This window comes from Bombina bombina, chromosome 3, assembly GCF_027579735.1.
Source record: "Bombina bombina isolate aBomBom1 chromosome 3, aBomBom1.pri, whole genome shotgun sequence".
NCBI lineage: Eukaryota > Metazoa > Chordata > Amphibia > Anura > Bombinatoridae > Bombina > Bombina bombina.
This window is the reverse complement of record NC_069501.1, coordinates 709068501-709086673: the sequence shown is the minus strand read 5'-3', so window position 1 is coordinate 709086673 and position 18173 is coordinate 709068501. Positions and strand designations below refer to the sequence as shown.

At 37.9% G+C, this 18173-nt stretch overlaps 1 protein-coding gene across 1 annotated transcript in view; it reads left to right on the top strand.

Annotated features, from left to right (window-relative positions):
- The window catches only part of KSR1 (kinase suppressor of ras 1), a 574092-nt gene that overhangs the window by 529036 nt on the left and 26883 nt on the right, over positions 1-18173 (top strand). Inside the window, exon 17 of the mRNA XM_053707516.1 lies at positions 5976-6107. Within this exon, the coding sequence (XP_053563491.1) occupies positions 5976-6107 (132 nt within the window). The remainder of the gene's footprint in view (positions 1-5975; positions 6108-18173) is intronic.

Sequence of the window (18173 nt, the reverse complement as noted above, 5' to 3'; positions counted from 1 at the left end):
CCTAGGATATTGTCCTTCCTCCAGGAGGGTTTGGACAAAGGATTATTAGCTAGTTCTTTAAAGGGACAGATTTCTGCTCTGTCTATTCTTTTACACAAGCGTCTGGCAGACGTTCCAGATGTTCAGGCATTTTGTCAGGCTTTAGTTAGAATTAAGCCTGTGTTTAAACCTGTTGCTCCTCCATGGAGCTTAAACTTGGTTCTTAAAGTTCTTCAAGGGGTTCCGTTTGAACCCCTTCATTCTATTGATATCAAACTTCTTTCATGGAAAGTTCTTTTTCTGATGGCTATTTCCTCGGCTCGAAGAGTCTCGGAGTTATCTGCCTTACATTGTGATTCTCCTTATCTGATCTTTCATTCAGATAAAGTTGTTCTGCGTACAAAACCTGGGTTTTTACCTAAGGTGGTTTCTAACAAGAATATCAATCAAGAGATTGTTGTTCCATCATTATGTCCTAATCCTTCTTCAAAGAAGGAAAGTCTTTTGCATAATCTAGACGTAGTCCGTGCCTTGAAGTTTTACTTACAGGCTACTAAAGATTTTCGCCAAACATCTAACCTGTTTGTTGTTTACTCTGGACAGAGGAGAGGTCAGAAGGCCTCAGCAACCTCTCTTTCTTTTTGGCTTCGGAGTATAATCCGTTTAGCCTATGAGACTGCTGGACAGCAGCCTCCTGAAAGGATTACAGCTCATTCTACTAGAGCTGTGGCTTCCACCTGGGCCTTTAAAAATGAGGCCTCTGTTGAACAGATTTGCAAGGCTGCAGCTTGGTCTTCCCTTCATACTTTTTCCAAATTTTACAAATTTGATACTTTTGCTTCTTCGGAGGCTGTTTTTGGGAGAAAGGTTCTACAGGCAGTGGTTCCTTCCGTTTAAGTTCCTGCCTTGTCCCTCCCATCATCCGTGTACTTTAGCTTTGGTATTGGTATCCCACAAGTAATGGATGATCCGTGGACTGGATACACTTAACAAGAGAAAACATAATTTATGCTTACCTGATAAATTTATTTCTCTTGTAGTATATCCAGTCCACGGCCCGGTCTAAATTTTTATTAAACTACAGTCACCACTGCACCCTATGGTTTCTCCTTTTCTCGGCTTGTTTCGGTCGAATGACTGGATATGGCAGTGAGGGGAGGAGCTATATAGCAGCTCTGCTGTGGGTGATCCTCTTGCAACTTCCTGTTGGGAAGGAGAATATCCCACAAGTAATGGATGATCCGTGGACTGGATACACTACAAGAGAAATAAATTTATCAGGTAAGCATAAATTATGTTTTTCACAACAGGAGACTGCTTCACAATGTTATCTATGTGGGCCATATAGATAACATTGTGTTCATGCACAAGGAGTTATTTAAGATTTAGCACAACACAGCACTAAAATGCAAGTCAATAGATAATTAATAAAAAGTCATGTGATCAGGGGGCTGTCAGAAGATGCTTAGATACAAGGTAATCACTGTGCAAAACTGGGGAATGGTTTAACAATAAAAAATATATTGTAGACTGTCCCTTTAAGTAAGGAAAACCTAGCCATAATTAAAGCCACAGAAAGCATCTTGTACTTACAATAGGTTTCTGCTGTCTAGTTATAAATGAACATGCTAGGTAAGTATAGAAAATGAATGCATTGACACCTTGCTTGTTGTAATTGTTTTTCAATAGTCAAATTCCACCCACCACTATTTTGGAGGTGCCAATCAGGGGTGCGTTCCGATATACGGCGCAGGTTTCGGTGCGAGGGAACCCGCGTCGCCCGTAATTTCACCTTGCACATAGAGGTATTACATATACCCTAACGGCAGTTCCTAAAGTGCCGTAAGTCGGATAAACTAGCGATGTCCAGAAATAAACGTAACTACAAATTTCTGGAGTCGCTAGTGACTTACGGCACTTTAGAAACTGCCGGCGCCTAAGAAAAGTAACAAAAAATTTAAATCTCTCGTAACTGTCTAACATGCCTCCCAAGAATAAGCCCGACACGTATACCCCTATATCCCCAATCCCCCCTCACTCCTAATAATAAATGTATTAACCCCTAGACCGATAACCCCCCACAACGCAATAAGCCTAATTATTAACCCCTAAACCGCCATAGCCCACACTGCAAGTAATAACTAAATTATTAACCCCTAAACCGCCATAGCCCACACCGCAATAAACCTATTCTAGTATTAACCCCTAAACCGCCATAGCCCACATAGCCTATTAAATCTATTAACCCCTAATCTGCCGTCGCCAACGTCGCCACCACTATAATAAAGTTATTAACCCCTAAACCTAAGTCTAACCCTAACACCCCCCTAACTTAATTATTATTTAAATAAATCTAAATAATATTACTATTATTAACTAAAGTATTCCTATTTAAAACTAAATACTTACCTATAAAATAAACCCTAAGATAGCTACAATATAACTAATAGTTACATTGTAGCTATTTTAGGATTTATTTTTATTCTACAGGCAACTTTGTATTTATTTTAACTAGGTACAATATCTATTAAATAGTTAATAACTATTTAATAGCTACCTAGTTAAAATAATTACAAATTTACCTGTAAAATAAAACCTAACCTAAGTTACAATTACACCTAACACTACACTATCATTAAATGAATTAAATAAATTAACTACAATTAGCTAAAATTAAATACAATTAAATAAAATAAACTATAGTACAAACAAAAAAAAACACTAAATTACAGAAAATAAAAAAAATTACAAGAAGTTTAAACTAAATACACCTAATCTATGCCCTCTAATAAAATAAATAAGCCCCCCAAAATAATAAAATGCCCTACCCTATACTAAATTACAAATTGCATTGCCCCAAAGTAATCAGCTCTTTTACCTGTAAAAAAAGAAACCCACCCAATCCCCCCTTAATAAAACCTAACACTACCCCCTTGAAGATCAGCCTACCTTGAGCCGTCTCCACCCAGCTGGGCACAAGTGGTCACCCGATCCGGGCAGAAGTCTTCATCCAATTGGGGCAGAAGAGGACATCCAGACCAGCAGAAGTCTTCATCCAAGCGGCATCTTCTTCCATCCGACGGGGGGCAGCTCCATCTTGAAGACATTCGACGCGGAGCATCCTTCCAGCACGACGACTACTTGACGAATGACGGTTCCTTTAAATGACGTCATCCAAGATTCTATAAGCCAATCGGAATTAAGTTAGGAAAAATCCGATTGGCTTATTTAATCAGCCAATCGGATTGAAGTTCAATCCAATTGGCTGATTGGATCAGCCAATAGGACTGACCTCGCATTCTATTGGCTGATCCAATCAGCCAATAGGATTGAACTTCAATCCGATTGGCTGATTAAATCAGCCAATCGGATTTTTCCTTAATTCCGATTGGCTGATAGAATCCTATCAGCCAATCGGAATTCGAGGGACGCCATCTTGGATGACGTCATTTAAAGGAACCGTCATTCGTCGAGTAGTCGTCGTGCTGGAAGGATGCTCCATGTCTGATGTCTTCAAGATGGAGCCACTCCTCGTCGGATGGAAGAAGATAGAAGATGCCGCTTGGATGAAGACTTCTGCCGGTCCGGATGTCCTCTTCTGCCCGGATCGGATGAAGACTTCTGCCCGGATCGGATGACCACTTGTGCCCGGCTGGGTGAAGACGGCTCAAGGTAGGGTGATCTTCAAGGGGGTAGTGTTAGGTTTTATTAAGGGGGGATTGGGTAGGTTTTAGAGTAGGGATGTGTGGGTGGTGGGTTGTAATGTTGGGGGGGTGTATTTCTTTTTTTTTTTTTATAGGTAAAAGAGCTGATTACTTTGGGGCAATGCCCCGCAAAAAGCCCTTTTAAGGGCTATTTGTAATTTGGTATAGGGTAGGGCATTTTATTATTTTGGGAGGCTTTTTTATTTTATTAGGGGGCTTAGATTAGGTGTAATTAGTTTAAACTGCTTGTAATTTTTTTTATTTTCTGTAATTTAGTGGGGGGTTTTTTGTACTATAATTTATTTTAATTGTATTTAATTTTAGCTAATTGTAGATAATTTATTTAATTAATTTAATGATAGTGTAGTGTTAGGTGTAATTGTAACTTAGGTTAGGTTTTATTTTACAGGTATATTTGTAATTATTTTAACTAGGTAGCTATTAAATAGTTATTAACTATTTAATAGCTATTGTACCTAGTTAAAATAAATACAAAGTTGCCTGTAAAATAAAAATAAATCCTAAAATAGCTACAATGTAATTATTAATTATATTGTAGCTATCTTAGGGTTTATTTTATAGGTAAGTATTTAGTTTTAAATAGGAATAATTTAGTTAATAATAGTAATATTATTTAGATTTATTTAAATAATAATTAAGTTAGGGGGGTGTTAGGGTTAGACTTAGGTTTAGGGGTTAATAACTTTATTATAGTGGTGGCGACGTTGGCGGCGGCAGATTAGGGGTTAATACATTTAATAGGCTATGTGGGCTACGGCGGTTTAGGGGTTAATACTAGGATAGGTTTATTGGGGTGTGGGCTATGGCGGTTTAGGGGTTAATGCAGTTTATTAGTTATTGCGGTGGGGGGTTGCGGTTGACAGGTAGATCGACATTGCGCATACGTTAGGTGTTAGTTTATTTTTGCAGGCATTTTAGGGTAGTTACGGTGCTCCCATTCTCAGCGCAAGGCCTGCTATGGCTGCTTTTTATGGCGAGGTTAAAATGGAGTAAGATTTCTCCATTTTCACTACTTAAGGCCTTGCGCTGTTAGCTTATGGGAGTAAAAATTGCGAGCGACGGGTGAAATATACGGGCGAAACTTGTATGCTACGCCGTATATGTAATACCAAAAACACGCAAAAACCAGCGTCGCCGGCTTTTGCGGGCGACGCTGCATATGTAATGGAGGCCCAGGACTTATTACTGGAGTGCACTCAACTATCAATGGTCTTAATTTTTTTTAAGTTAAAGGGACACTAAACCCAAATTTTTTTCTTTCATGATTCAGATAGAGCATGCAATTTTAAGAAACTTTCGGATGTACTCCTATTATCAATTTTTCTTCGTTGTCTTGCTATCTTTATTTAAAAATTAGGAATGTGATGCATAGAAGCCGGTCTATTTTTCGTTTAGAACCTGGGTTATGCTTGCTTATTGGTGGGTAAATGTAAGCCTCCAATAAGTAAGCACTATCCATGGTGCTGAACCTAAAATGGGCGCTGGCAGCTAAGATTTAATTCCTGCTTTTAAAATAAAGATAGCAAGAGAACAAAGAAAAATTGATAATAGGAGTACATTAGAAAGTTGCTTAAAATGTCATGAAAGAAAACAATTGGGTTCAGTGTCCTTTCCTAAATTATTGGAAAGGGGACACAATAAATTATGAAAGTTTATTATTTTTTCCCTAAAGTATATCCCAATTTTCTCATTCAGTGCCCAAAACTGGAAGGCAGCCTTCTGTATTGTTCATGTTGGACAAATTATTTTACAGAAAATCAACATTCTTTAAAGGGACAGTAAAGTTAAAATGAAAGGTTCATGATTTAGAAAGAGCATGAGATTTGAAACTTAGGTAGGCTCAGGAGCAGCAATTCACTACTAGGAGCTAGCTGCTGATTGGTAGCTGCACATTGGTGGATCTTGTTATTGGCTCATCATAGGGTTCCCAGTAGTGCACTGCTGTTCATGATTCTAGTCTTCAAAAAAGGATAACAAGATACCAAAGCAAATTTGCTAACAAAAGTAAATTGGAAAATTGCATTCATATCATGAAAGTTTAATTTTGATTTTACTATCCCTTTAAATAAGTCTAATTTGTGATATACTAGAATGTGTTGCTTTAAACCATGTCATCTATGGGGTTTTACTGTGTTATAAACATATTCGTAATAAATATAATCTCCTGTATTTTGTTTAAATGTTCAGATCCTATGTTTCTATTTAAAAACGTACTGTTATTATATACTATTCATTTAATAAGAAAAGCCTCATTACTTTGTGTGATTATAGACGTGAGAATGAGCTGAAGCTAACCCATGACTGGTTATGCTATTTGGCCCCAGAAATAGTTCGGGAGATGGCCCCTGGCAAAGATGAAGACAAACTTCCCTTCTCCAAAGCTGCTGATGTTTATGCTTTTGGGTAAGTATAAAACTGCATATAAAGCTGCTGCAGAGAAGCCAATAGTATAGTGCTGCTTTAGGTTTATTTATTTACTTTGTTTTAATTGGCCCCACATGCTGGGTGGTGATTGGTAAGTATGCTCTTCACATAGTCCATGGAGAATACTTACCAAATAGTGTTGGGTTCACGTGGTGCAAATCTCAGCATTGAAAAGGCTAAAATAGCCAAATAGCCTTCTTTTTTGCATCTTTGTTGCAGCTTATACACTTTTTCCTTTTAAATGGACACTAAACCTAAAAACTTTCTGTCATGATTCAGATAGAGCTTACAGTTTTAAACAATTTTCTGATTTACTTCTATTATCAAATTTTCTTCTTTCTCTTGGTATCTTTTGTTAAAAAGCAGGGACATGAGCTCAGGAGTGTGCACATGTCTGGAGCACTATAAGGCAGCAGTTGTTCTACGATGTTATCCATTTGAAGAGGACTAAATAGCAGCACAATTTCCTGCAATGTAGTGCTTCTAGGTATCTCTTCAACACAGAATATTATGGGAACAAAGCAAATCTGATAATAGAAGTAAATTGGAATTTCTTTCATGTAATTGGCAAGAGTCCATGAGCTAGTGACGTATGGAATATACATTCCTACCAGGAGGGGCAAAGTTTCCCAAACCTCAAAATGCCTATAAATACATCCCTCGCCACACCCACAACTCAGTTTTACGAACTTTGCCTCCTATGGAGGTGGTGAATTAAGTTAGTGCTTGATTTTTCTTCTATGATAAGCGCTTCCAGCATTTTGAAGCCCAATTCCTCTCAGAGTACAGTGTTTGTCAGAGGGATGTGAAGAGAGTATCGCCTATTGTTTTTATGGTTTTCCTCGCGGGAAATCTTTTCAAAGGTTCTCTGTTATCGGTCGTAGAGATTCATCTCCTATCTCCCTTTTCAGATCGACGATATACTCCTATATACCATTACCTCTACTGATAACTGTATCAGTACTGGTTTGGCTATCTGCTATATGTGGATGGGTGTCTTTCGGTAAGTACGTATTGTTATTTAAGACACTCTCAGCTATGGTTTGGCGCTTTATGTATCAATATAAAGTTTTAAATATATGTATTTACTTATATTTGCCATGAGTCAGGTCTATGTATATTTCCATTTTGCAGTCTAAACAGTTTCATTATAGGAATCATGTTTGGGAAGTTTATTTAAACTTTTTTCTTACCTGAGGTTCAGTCTTTTTTAATTTTGGCTCTCATTTGTCCCCGGGCAAATCTAGGCTTGCAAGGGGGGCAAAATGTTGTTTTTTATTGCGTCATTCTTGGTGCAAAAAAATTTTTGCCGCAAGTTTCGTCATTTCCAGCGTCTTTGTTCCGGCGTTTGTTATGACGCGAATTGTGTCATTTCCTGGTGATAGTATTGTGCCAAAAATTTTAATTCCTTTTTTGCGTTATGCGTCATACTTGGTGCAAAAATGTAGTCATTTTTCCCCTCTCCCTCTATTGCTCGCTGTTTTCATAGTTTTTTTGAAAGCTATTATGCCTGCTTTTGTTTTTCTTTACTGAAACTGTTACATTGTGGAAATTGAATATTTTGCCTAAATGTTATTTTTCTTTTTCTATTACATTTTGTGAGATGTTTCATTCTGATCCTGACTCTGATGTTACTGTAGAAACTATGATGCCCTTGAACACAATTCTACAAAGCTAAGTGTGTTCTTTTCATTATTAAACTGTTGTTATTTCTTCAGTTCAATTATGTGGCATTTGTTTATTATGTTTTATGTTTCTACATGTACAATGACATTTACTGTTTTGTACATATTTAGTTCTTGTACTTGATTTCATTTGCAAACATTACATGTTGTTTCTTATATCATAAAGGTTATGACTGCTATTATGCCTTTAAATAAACTTACAAGGGGGGGGCGGAGTCAACTGCCGAGCTGAATGGCAGCACTTTTAAGAGGGGACACAAACCACAACTACCCTACCGCCAATACAAATTATATAAAGATCACGCTGAAGAAGCAAGAAGAGCAGCTGTGATACAACACAACGCTAGTAAGACCAGCACAGCCAACTCGACTTGCAACTATCCGCTCACTCTAACTTTGCCGCCGGAGCGGCATCTGACCCCGGGTGATCATTCTGTACCCCGGAGGAGCGGGGCTCCACTTCGAGGCCGCCGCAGCTTTGGATCTAACCGGAGGAGGTGCAGCTCTGAACACACAGAACCACGCAGAGCGGAACATCGGGACAAGGCGAGAATCCAGTGCGGGTGATCTGGAGCTGGGCTACTCACCCATACACGACAGATAAGCCGATCTGGAGGTATCCGAACCTGAAGCTGACTGGGTGAGCTGCGACATTCGAAGCGCGAAAAGCCGCCATCTTGGATACAACCCGACACGCCCAGCACGCACTACGGAGCTCCCGGGAACATCTGATCCACCTCCATCAGCAAACAGTGAGGCGGTGAGTGGAGACTGGGGAGAGGTGCAGCCATCCATACCGGAGCACTTTTAAAGTAAGTCCAAAAACATATACAGTGTGGATAAATTTAATTCTGGGAAAGACAAATCACCTCACATCAAAAGCACATAATAAGCAACGTAATAGACTGGACTTGGGGCCACAAAACCCAGAGTCATTAAAAACAAAGGCCATATTAGCAATTGAGATATTGCAGCTACTATAAACATCTATACCTTGGCAAGGACTACTGCTGCAAAAACCAGCACACTTTTGCAAACCTCTATAAAGGAGACTATCCAATAATCTTAGAGTAAAGAACACTAATAAAGGGATGTAATAAATCTCTAATCTAAAATGTAAGCAAACCCACAAATTATACTGGGAAAGAAGATGCTTTAGCGATATAAAGAAGTACACCAAGGCCATTATCAACATGATATAGAAACATAGATTTGGCCTCTTGTTAGATGTAATTTTGTATTTACTGCCTGCCTGAATAGCCATATTAGAAGAAACACTAGGTTACCTCATACACCACTAGTGTTCTCACAATATATTACCTATAAGTTAACCGAACATATATCTTATATATACTTCTTCATCTACAAGATGTCTTCTAAAAGATCAGCTAAAGGGGAGAGAACAACAAAACAATCAGCCATGTCAACATTTTTTAAAACCTCCCAAACAAGTAAACAACCCCCAGACACAGAGGCGGATGAGGAATCTGACACTGACTCTCATCAGCTAACACATGACAACAGCCCACTAACAAAAGCTGACCTCAAAAACCTAGTGTCCAAACAGGACATTGCTGATAACTTTGAGAAATTATGGGAAAAAATTGATTCCATACACTCATCCGTGACCAGCAGCCTATCTGAAATCAAATCTGACCTTTTTGAGATGGGTAACAGAATAGAGACATTAGAAGACCAGAAGGATGCCATGGTGGATCAAATGGATGAAATGGAGCAAACCATGTCTATGCAACAACTACTACTAGAGGACTTCCAAGATAAAATGGAAGATTTGGAGAACAGGAGCAGGAGAAATAACATCCGCCTCAAAGGAGTCCCGGAAGAAATCACTCCTACGGAAACCCCTGCATACCTTACCCTGCTCTTCACTCAAATCACAAACTCTCCAGCGGAATATGTCTTTCATATTGAGAGAGCACACAGAGCGCTAAAACCTAAACCCAAACCAGGCCTACCGCCGAGAGACATCATAATCAAACTAACATTCTTTCCAGATAAAGACAAAATTCTACAAGCTGCAAGAAAACATCCAACCTTCAAATATCAAGGAAATGTTATCCAATTCTACCAAGATCTTAGTGTGAGAACACTACAGAGGAGAGGGACCTTACGCCCCCTTACCACTATGCTTAGAAAACACCAGATACAATATAGATGGGGGTTCCCATTTGCCTTACACATAATAAAAGACTCTAAGACAATCACACTAAAAGATCCAGAGGACATTCCAGAGATCTGCAAGATTCTATACCTAGAAATCCCTAATATTCCAGCTCCAACAACAACCCCAACTAAAAGCAAAGACCCAGGCAGGCAGCCAGAACTATCTAAATGGCAAAAGATCAGCCATAAGAAACAGAAAACCAAAGAAACAAGGGGCAAAACTTCCTAGTAGACCTAGTCAAAGTTCAGAACTATAGATATATCAGTTAGATACCCCCTACAAGGGGAAAATACAAAGAAGAATGACTAAGAGAACTAAAGATTGCGGAAAATCTAGCCCGCCTTAAGAATATATGGAGATGAGACTTTACCTACTCCATCCCTAGATGGGGACGCTACAATGGGACTCTATTTTTGAATGTTCTTTTGGAGTTCTGGCTACAAAGGCCTTATTATGTGGTGAAGAATAATCTTCCCCCAGTATGATAGACTTTTCTGTGTTTATTTTCATGGCATTTTATAGATTACTAACTAAAGGTCCTATTATTGAGGACTATAAAATGTTGTTTATTCTATCTTTAATAATGTTTTCTCTTTTTGACTCCCTCCCCTCCCCCAGTGACGACACAGCAGAGACCACTAAATGCAATCCTGATCTCCTGAAAATAATTCAGCTAAGTATCCAACCCAGTGATCCACAGGTAAAATATTTCCTTTTACAACATCCACACATAGACACAACACTATGAACCCTAAAATAAAGATATTATCCCACAATGTGAGGGGGTTAAACACTGACTTTAAAAGAAGAATAGCGATGACGCAATACACATCCCTACAAGCTAACATACTGTTCCTCCAGGAAACTCACTTACTTAAAGATAACATTCCTAAATATTGGGCAAAACACTTGAATACCCACTATCATTCTACGGCAATATCTAAAAAAAGAGGCACATCCATCCTAATACATTCATCACTCAATTTTACTTTAGAAACCATAATAACAGATACTGACGGAAGATACCTGATTGTCAAAGGTAGAATACTAGATTCAGAAATTACACTATGCAATATATACGCACCAATTGAGAATCAACACAAATTTTTTCATCACATATCACATTTACTCACACAATGGTCACATACTAAAATATTCTTAGCCGGGGATTTCAATGTCACTATGTCACCTATTAACCCCACCAACATCAAACCCTTGACCAACAAACAAGCTAGACACAATCGTATTGTTAAATCAATTCGGGACAGTCTACTTCCTCACTCTTTGACAGAGACATGGAATACCTTATATGGTCAGACAGATGACACAACGTTCTACTCGGCAGCACACAAAACCTATGTCAGACTTGATTATATATATGTGAGTCAGATTTTACAACCTCTACTAGATAGTTCTCAGATACACACCTGTGTGTGGTCTGACCATTCCATAATCACTCTACAGACTAACGGCATAAGTAGCTTCACTACTCCACACACAAGCTACTAGAGCCATTCACAAAATCCAGGCGCAATACTTTATATTCGCGAACAAACCGGATAGATACATGGCACACAAAATCAGAGAAAGATGTAAGGCCTCTGCGATTCCGCTAATAGAGACACTAAATAACACTACGACCTCACATTCGCAAGAAATTGTAGATACTTTTGCAATGTACTATGGAGAATTATATAACGGGAAAAAAGTTATACATAATCAAGAGACAGAAACACTTACCTCAAAATTCTTCTCCCAAACTCAATTACCAAATATAACCATTGAACAAAAGGAAACAACGCACCTATCTCCACAATAGAAATACTAGGAGCCATCAAAGATCTTAAAACTGGAAAGGCGGCGGGACCAGATGGCTTCCCAGCCGAATATTACAAACTATTTAAAAACTCACTAGTCCCACACCTGGTGAAATTCTGTAATTACATTATGGAAGGAGGAGATATCCCCCCAGAATTACTAGCTGCTAGGATAGTTGTAATCCCCAAGCCAGGAAGAGACCATAAAAAATTCTCATAAATCAGGATCTTAAAATATTTACAAAAGTAATAGCAAACCGACTTAAACACATCATTCCCCACTTGGTTCATCCAGACCAGGTGGGATTTATCAAGGATAGGGTAGCCCCAGACAACATCCGAAAAGTTACTAACTTAATACAATTCTTAGAAGAGACACGAACGCCTTCTCTGCTCCTATCGTTGGATGCGGAGAAGGCGTTTGATAGAATAGACTGGGAATATATGTTCTTGGCACTACACCATATGGGTTTTGAGGGAGCATTCATAAAAGCCTTAAAAGTTATATACTCGTGTCCAGAGGCCCAGGTCTCATCAACAGGATATAAGTCAAAATCCTTCCCAATTCGTAACGGCACCAGACAGGGATGCCCCCTGTCCCCATTGCTTTTTGCAGTCTGTATAGAACCACTAGCAGTCACGATTCGCTCACAAATAGATATATCAGGGGTAAGGATAAACGCATCAGAATACAAACTATCTCTCTTTGCTGACGATATTTTATTGACTTTGACGAACCCATTAATATCTTTACCCAATCTCTATCAAATAATAAGGAATTTCTCAACTATTTCGGGATTTTAAATCAATCCAGACAAATGTGAACCTTTGCCCATTGCGATGCCCCAACAGACTCAGACATTATTAGAAACACAATTTAATTTTAAGGGGATGAGACACACACTAAAATACCTGGGAATACAGCTCCCAACTTGCTCCACACAACTATACAAAGTAAATTACACCCCATTATTCAGACAAATAAGACGGGACCTGTCAAAATTGAAGAGCTTTAATTTCTCATGGCTGGGTAGAATAGCGGCGGTGAAAATGAATGCCATGCCACGAATACTATACTTATTTAGAATCCTCCCTATAAAAATAATAAAAGCGGATTTAGAAACAATGCAAAAAGAAATTTCAATATTTATTAGAGGAGATAAAATGAACAGGATAGCAAAGTCCGTTTTAACTAGACATAAGTCGCTAGGGGGCATTGGAGCGCCAAACCTAATGGACTACTACAATGCAGCCAGACTAGCTCAGGACTCACTACTCTTGAAAAGGTTGAGGGAAATTATATGGCCCACGATGGAAGTGAAAATAGGGGGTTGGGATGAGACAGATTTAATTGTCTGGGACCCTGGGAAGGCACAGGGGGATGGGAAGACACCCAAACCTTACACCGCAAACCTCACTATAAAGACCTGGAAGACAGCGAGAATGAAATATAAACTCTTACAACAGTACTCCCTATCAATACCGATTAGATACATAATGCCAGAAGAACTCTGGACTCAGCTTAAAAAATGGGAAAATAAGGGCTTATACAGAGTAGCAGACTACTTAACAGAAAGAAACATAATAACATTTAATCAACTACAGACAAAGATAGACCCACTGAAACTACACTGGTATATGTATTTACAGATACACTCAGTCTTACAAACATATCTAAAACACCCTAGAGAAGAGACCACCACACCAATAGAAATTTTCTGTAAAACAGAAGACCGTATAGATACTATATGTATCTATACAGGCCAACCACAATACCTCCAAGACTTTGACTATGCTGGCATGGGAACAGGAACTACTTATTTGTAAAGACATAAAAGAATGGGAATCACTGTTTCAAAATGCTGAGAAAGGGCTGATTAGTGTAGATCTTAAAGAAAATGTTAATACAACTATCTATCGGTGGTACTTAATCCCAATACGAACGCCCCATATGTACCCACAGGGCAGCAGGTTATGTTATAGAGGCTGTGGAGAAATAGGGACTTATAGACACATGTGGTGGGACTGTAGAGAAGTGAAGGGGACATGGAACAGACTATCTATCTTCCTCAGTCAGATCCTAGATGAAAATATCAGTCTCACGATCAAACAGGCTTTATTACATGAACATATCAGTAAATATAATAAACATATAAATACATTTATTAGGATCTTATGCACGATCACGAGGATATGCATAGCTAAATATTGGAAGACTGGAGCTCCAACTTGGACAGAGATATACAACAAAATCCAACATACATATACCATGTACGAGATAGCGTCAAATACACTAGATAACAAAGAAACAGTCCAAACAGTATGGTATTACTGGATAAGTAAAGGGTCCTCAACCCCATGAGATAGCTGGAGATCAGAGATCTAAGTGGCCATCAAACTATAAACAAACTAAACTCATTTATATACATATAATATAGACTAAGGAATGATGTGTCGTCACCCCCCCTACCCCCACCTCTGAAGCACCCTTTTCAATTTTTAATTTTTGATTCCAAGTTACCCAACCCTATGTTTATTAGATAATGTATTTCAGGATATGGGATATTTCTGGGTACATAAGATCACCCTTAACTAAAAAAGTTTCAGCAAGATGTAGTTATGTAGAGTAATATAGTTACAAGAAGTAAGAAGAACCATTAACTTGGAGGATGCAGTTTAAAGATGAATGTCATATATAGTTTAAATAATGATAACCTGCTGTTGAATCTACGATATTACTGCTCATGTATGGACAAAACCATAACGTTAGGATATTTATATAACCAGTCAACATTACATTGTGTTAATACCTGTACAAACTAATTATCTGAAACTTATGTGACACTGTAAACATGTAACACAGTATATCCCAATTCAGAGGACAACAGAAGAAAAGACAATTAATGTTATATTATTTTATTTATGTACTCTTGTTCTTCAAAAAATATAAAACAATAAAAAATTATTTAAACATAAATAAACTTACAAGGTCTTTTCAAAATTGTTAAAAATTTAATTTTGTTCTGACTGACAGCATACTTAAGTTGATAATACTGATGAAGATTTCTTTGTTTTGAAGATCCTGTATCAGACAGTTTGTTATAAATTCTCCTTATTTTTCTATTGAACATATTTTATGTTCTTTATTAAGGAAATAATTATTATTTATAGCTTTTAGGAGTCCTCATATTAACTATATTATTAATCCTTTTCAAACTGGATTTTATTAATTTTTTGCTCTTAAGGTTTTTTCCTATGCAATATACTATTTGTATTATATGCTAGAGAATGTTTATCCTGATTCCCTCTTGGGACTGTACTACTTTTTTTATGGAGATTGGTACTTATTTTCAGGATTCTTTAGAATTTTTGAATATAACCTTGTTAGAGCATATTCATGTACTGTTTATATTTTAGCTCAGCTTTATCTGTGGCTGACATTGCTGTTTTCTCAACCTTTTGTTGAACAGTTAGTATAAGCAGTTTGATTCTCAAGTATATAACTCTGTTTATTTACTTCAGAAGTAATCATTTAATTATGTTTACTATATCTATTATTATGATTTCGAATATATTTTATTATCTCTATCTTGATAGGATAATAATATGTTTGATTTCTATTTTCTCCACTTTTGTTGGAGGTCTAGAATTTTTTTCTGCCCTACTTTGTCTGGTGATGTAGATCAGTTGGTGAATGTCCTGACTACAAATGTTGTTCTAGATCTAAGGGTCTCAGATTCATATTTCGGCAGGGTTATTACAGCCCTTTGGCCTTTTGAGGTCAATTTATTGAGGCCGAATTATCAAATGTCTGTTGGACCTGATCCGACAGTGCGGATCAGGAACTACAGACATCACTGAATGCGGAGAGCAATACGCTCTCCGTATTCAGCATTGCACCAACAGCTCACAAGAGCTGCTGGTGCAACGCCGCCCCCTGAAGAATCGAGGCCAATGGGCCACCAGCAGGGGGGTGTCAATCAACCCGATCGTACTCTATCAGGTTGAATTGTGGCGATTACTGTCCGCCTCATCAGAGCAGGTGGACAGGGTTATGGAGCAGCGATCTTTAGACCGCTGCTTCATTCAGAGCTTGATAAATGGACCTCATTGTATACCATTTATTTGGGTAATAATAACAACTGTTTTGTTCAGCTGCTAATTTGGTTAATACCGAGTGTAAGCACTGAAAAAGCGTTTTATATTTTTTGGAGAAATACGCTTTATATTTACTTGTTACAATCTAATCAACAAGAGGGGGCGCTAATCTATAGCTTTTGATAACAAATAATACCAAATATATAGAGTTATAGATACAATTAAATATCCTAACAAATATATATGAGAGATAATTTGGGGTTAAAAGTTCAAGTCCACAATATGGGGTGAATCTTCTTTTAGACCAGACGATGGCAGCCTCCTCCTCACCAATAGGTCCAGATATACTATAAGAAATAAAACAAAACAAAGGGGCGCCTCATGTGTGGTATCATCAAATTTATATAGAACCACAGAATATTAGGAGCCAAATGGGTACTCACATGGCCATAAAGTACACCTATGTGCTTGTAGGAACAGGCTGCAGATTTAACAGGTGTAGCAGCTCACCCACAAAGGAAATCAGTCGTTTACTGCAGTGAAAAGATGAAACACCAAACAGGCACCAATTGTGCAGATCACTCAAGATATAATTTATATTCACTTAACACAGGTGGAAAATTGGTACTCACATACTGGAATAGCACACCAATGTGCTAGTAGGAACAGGCTGGCAGATTTTAATATGGTGCGTCAGCTCACCACCAGGGAACGTTTCCTCAATGTGTACATTGAGGAAAAGTTCCCTGGTGGTGAGCTGACACACCATATTAAAATCTGCCAGCCTGTTCCTACTAGCACATTGGTGTGCTATACCAGTATGTGAGTACCCATTTTCCACCTGTGGGTAAGTGAATATAAATTATATCCTGAGTGATCTGCACAATTGGTTCCTGTTTTGTGTTTCATCTTTTCACTGCAGTAAACGACTGATTTCCTTTGTGGGTGAGCTGCTATACCTGTTAAATCTGCAGCATGTTCCTACAAGCACATAGGTGTGCTTTATGGCCATGTGAGTACCCATTTGGCTAATAATATTCTGTGGTCCTATATAAATTTGATGATACCACACATGAGGCGCCCCTTTGTTTTATTTCTTATAGTATATTTACTTGTTATTAGACTGCATGAAGGTGCGGTTCTCTATCCAGTCATTCTGGTGGGGGGCAGATTAAATTGTTTTTGGATCAGTCCAAAATCTATATTTTTCTTAGGGTTTGAATAGATTTTCAGAATGAGACCTTCTATAGGAATAATCTTTCTTTATCAGTACGTGTTTTATTTTCAGTAGTGATTATGCCAGTTATTTTTTGAAGGAACAGGGTTTGGGTTTCTATTCAGTTCTATTCTTTGTCCCAAAGAAGAAGAGTTTATTCAATCCATTTTTTGGATCTGAAGACTTTTATATTGTTTTGTTAGAGTTTCAATTTTTATGTTGGCGATTATAAGTACCATTATGCCTTTTTGTTAAGGTCATTTCATGTCCACTCATTTTTCAGGATATTTATCCTCATATTTTATTTTCATTCAGTCCACTTGTGGGTTCTGAGATTTTCTTTTTTAAATAAGCTTTACCAATTTGTCACTTTTCCATTTGGTCTAGCGACAGCTTTATGATTCTTTTCATAGGTTCTTGGTGCCCTTCTTTCTGTCTTCAGAGAGTAAAGTATGGTGGTGCTTCCTTATTTGGATGGTATCTTGGTATTAGCTTAAACTTTTCTTTTATTAAGATGGACAGATAGCTCAGCATACCAATGCACTATGGCTGAGCCCTGTAGCAACCTGAGGGCTGCAGATTAAATTCCTCGTGTGGTAGACATATGAAAGAGCAGTATTCATATTTATGGATCTTTCTTTTTTGGAATCTTTTATGAATCAACTAATTTTGTTTCTTCAAAACATGGTTAGAAGATTTAATTTACCTAAGAGTTTTGTGATTCCTCAGACAAGGGTCACTTCTTTTTGGGTTTTTAGATGGATTCTGTGTTCATGTCTTTGTCTTTATCGGACAAAAGTCAATTGTATTTGGCATTAGCATGTTTTACTTACAGTCTGGAACATTTCTTTCAGTGGCTATGTGCATGAAAGTCTTAGGTCTCATAACTGCAGCATCGGGCGTGGTTCCCTTTGCTCATTTTTCATCTGAGATCTCTTTTTGCTTTGCATACTGAATCTATGATACAGAGTTGGTTTTAAGATATCACAGTTGATATTCTTAAATCCTAAACACTCTACTCTGTCTGTTTTTTATGATTAGTCT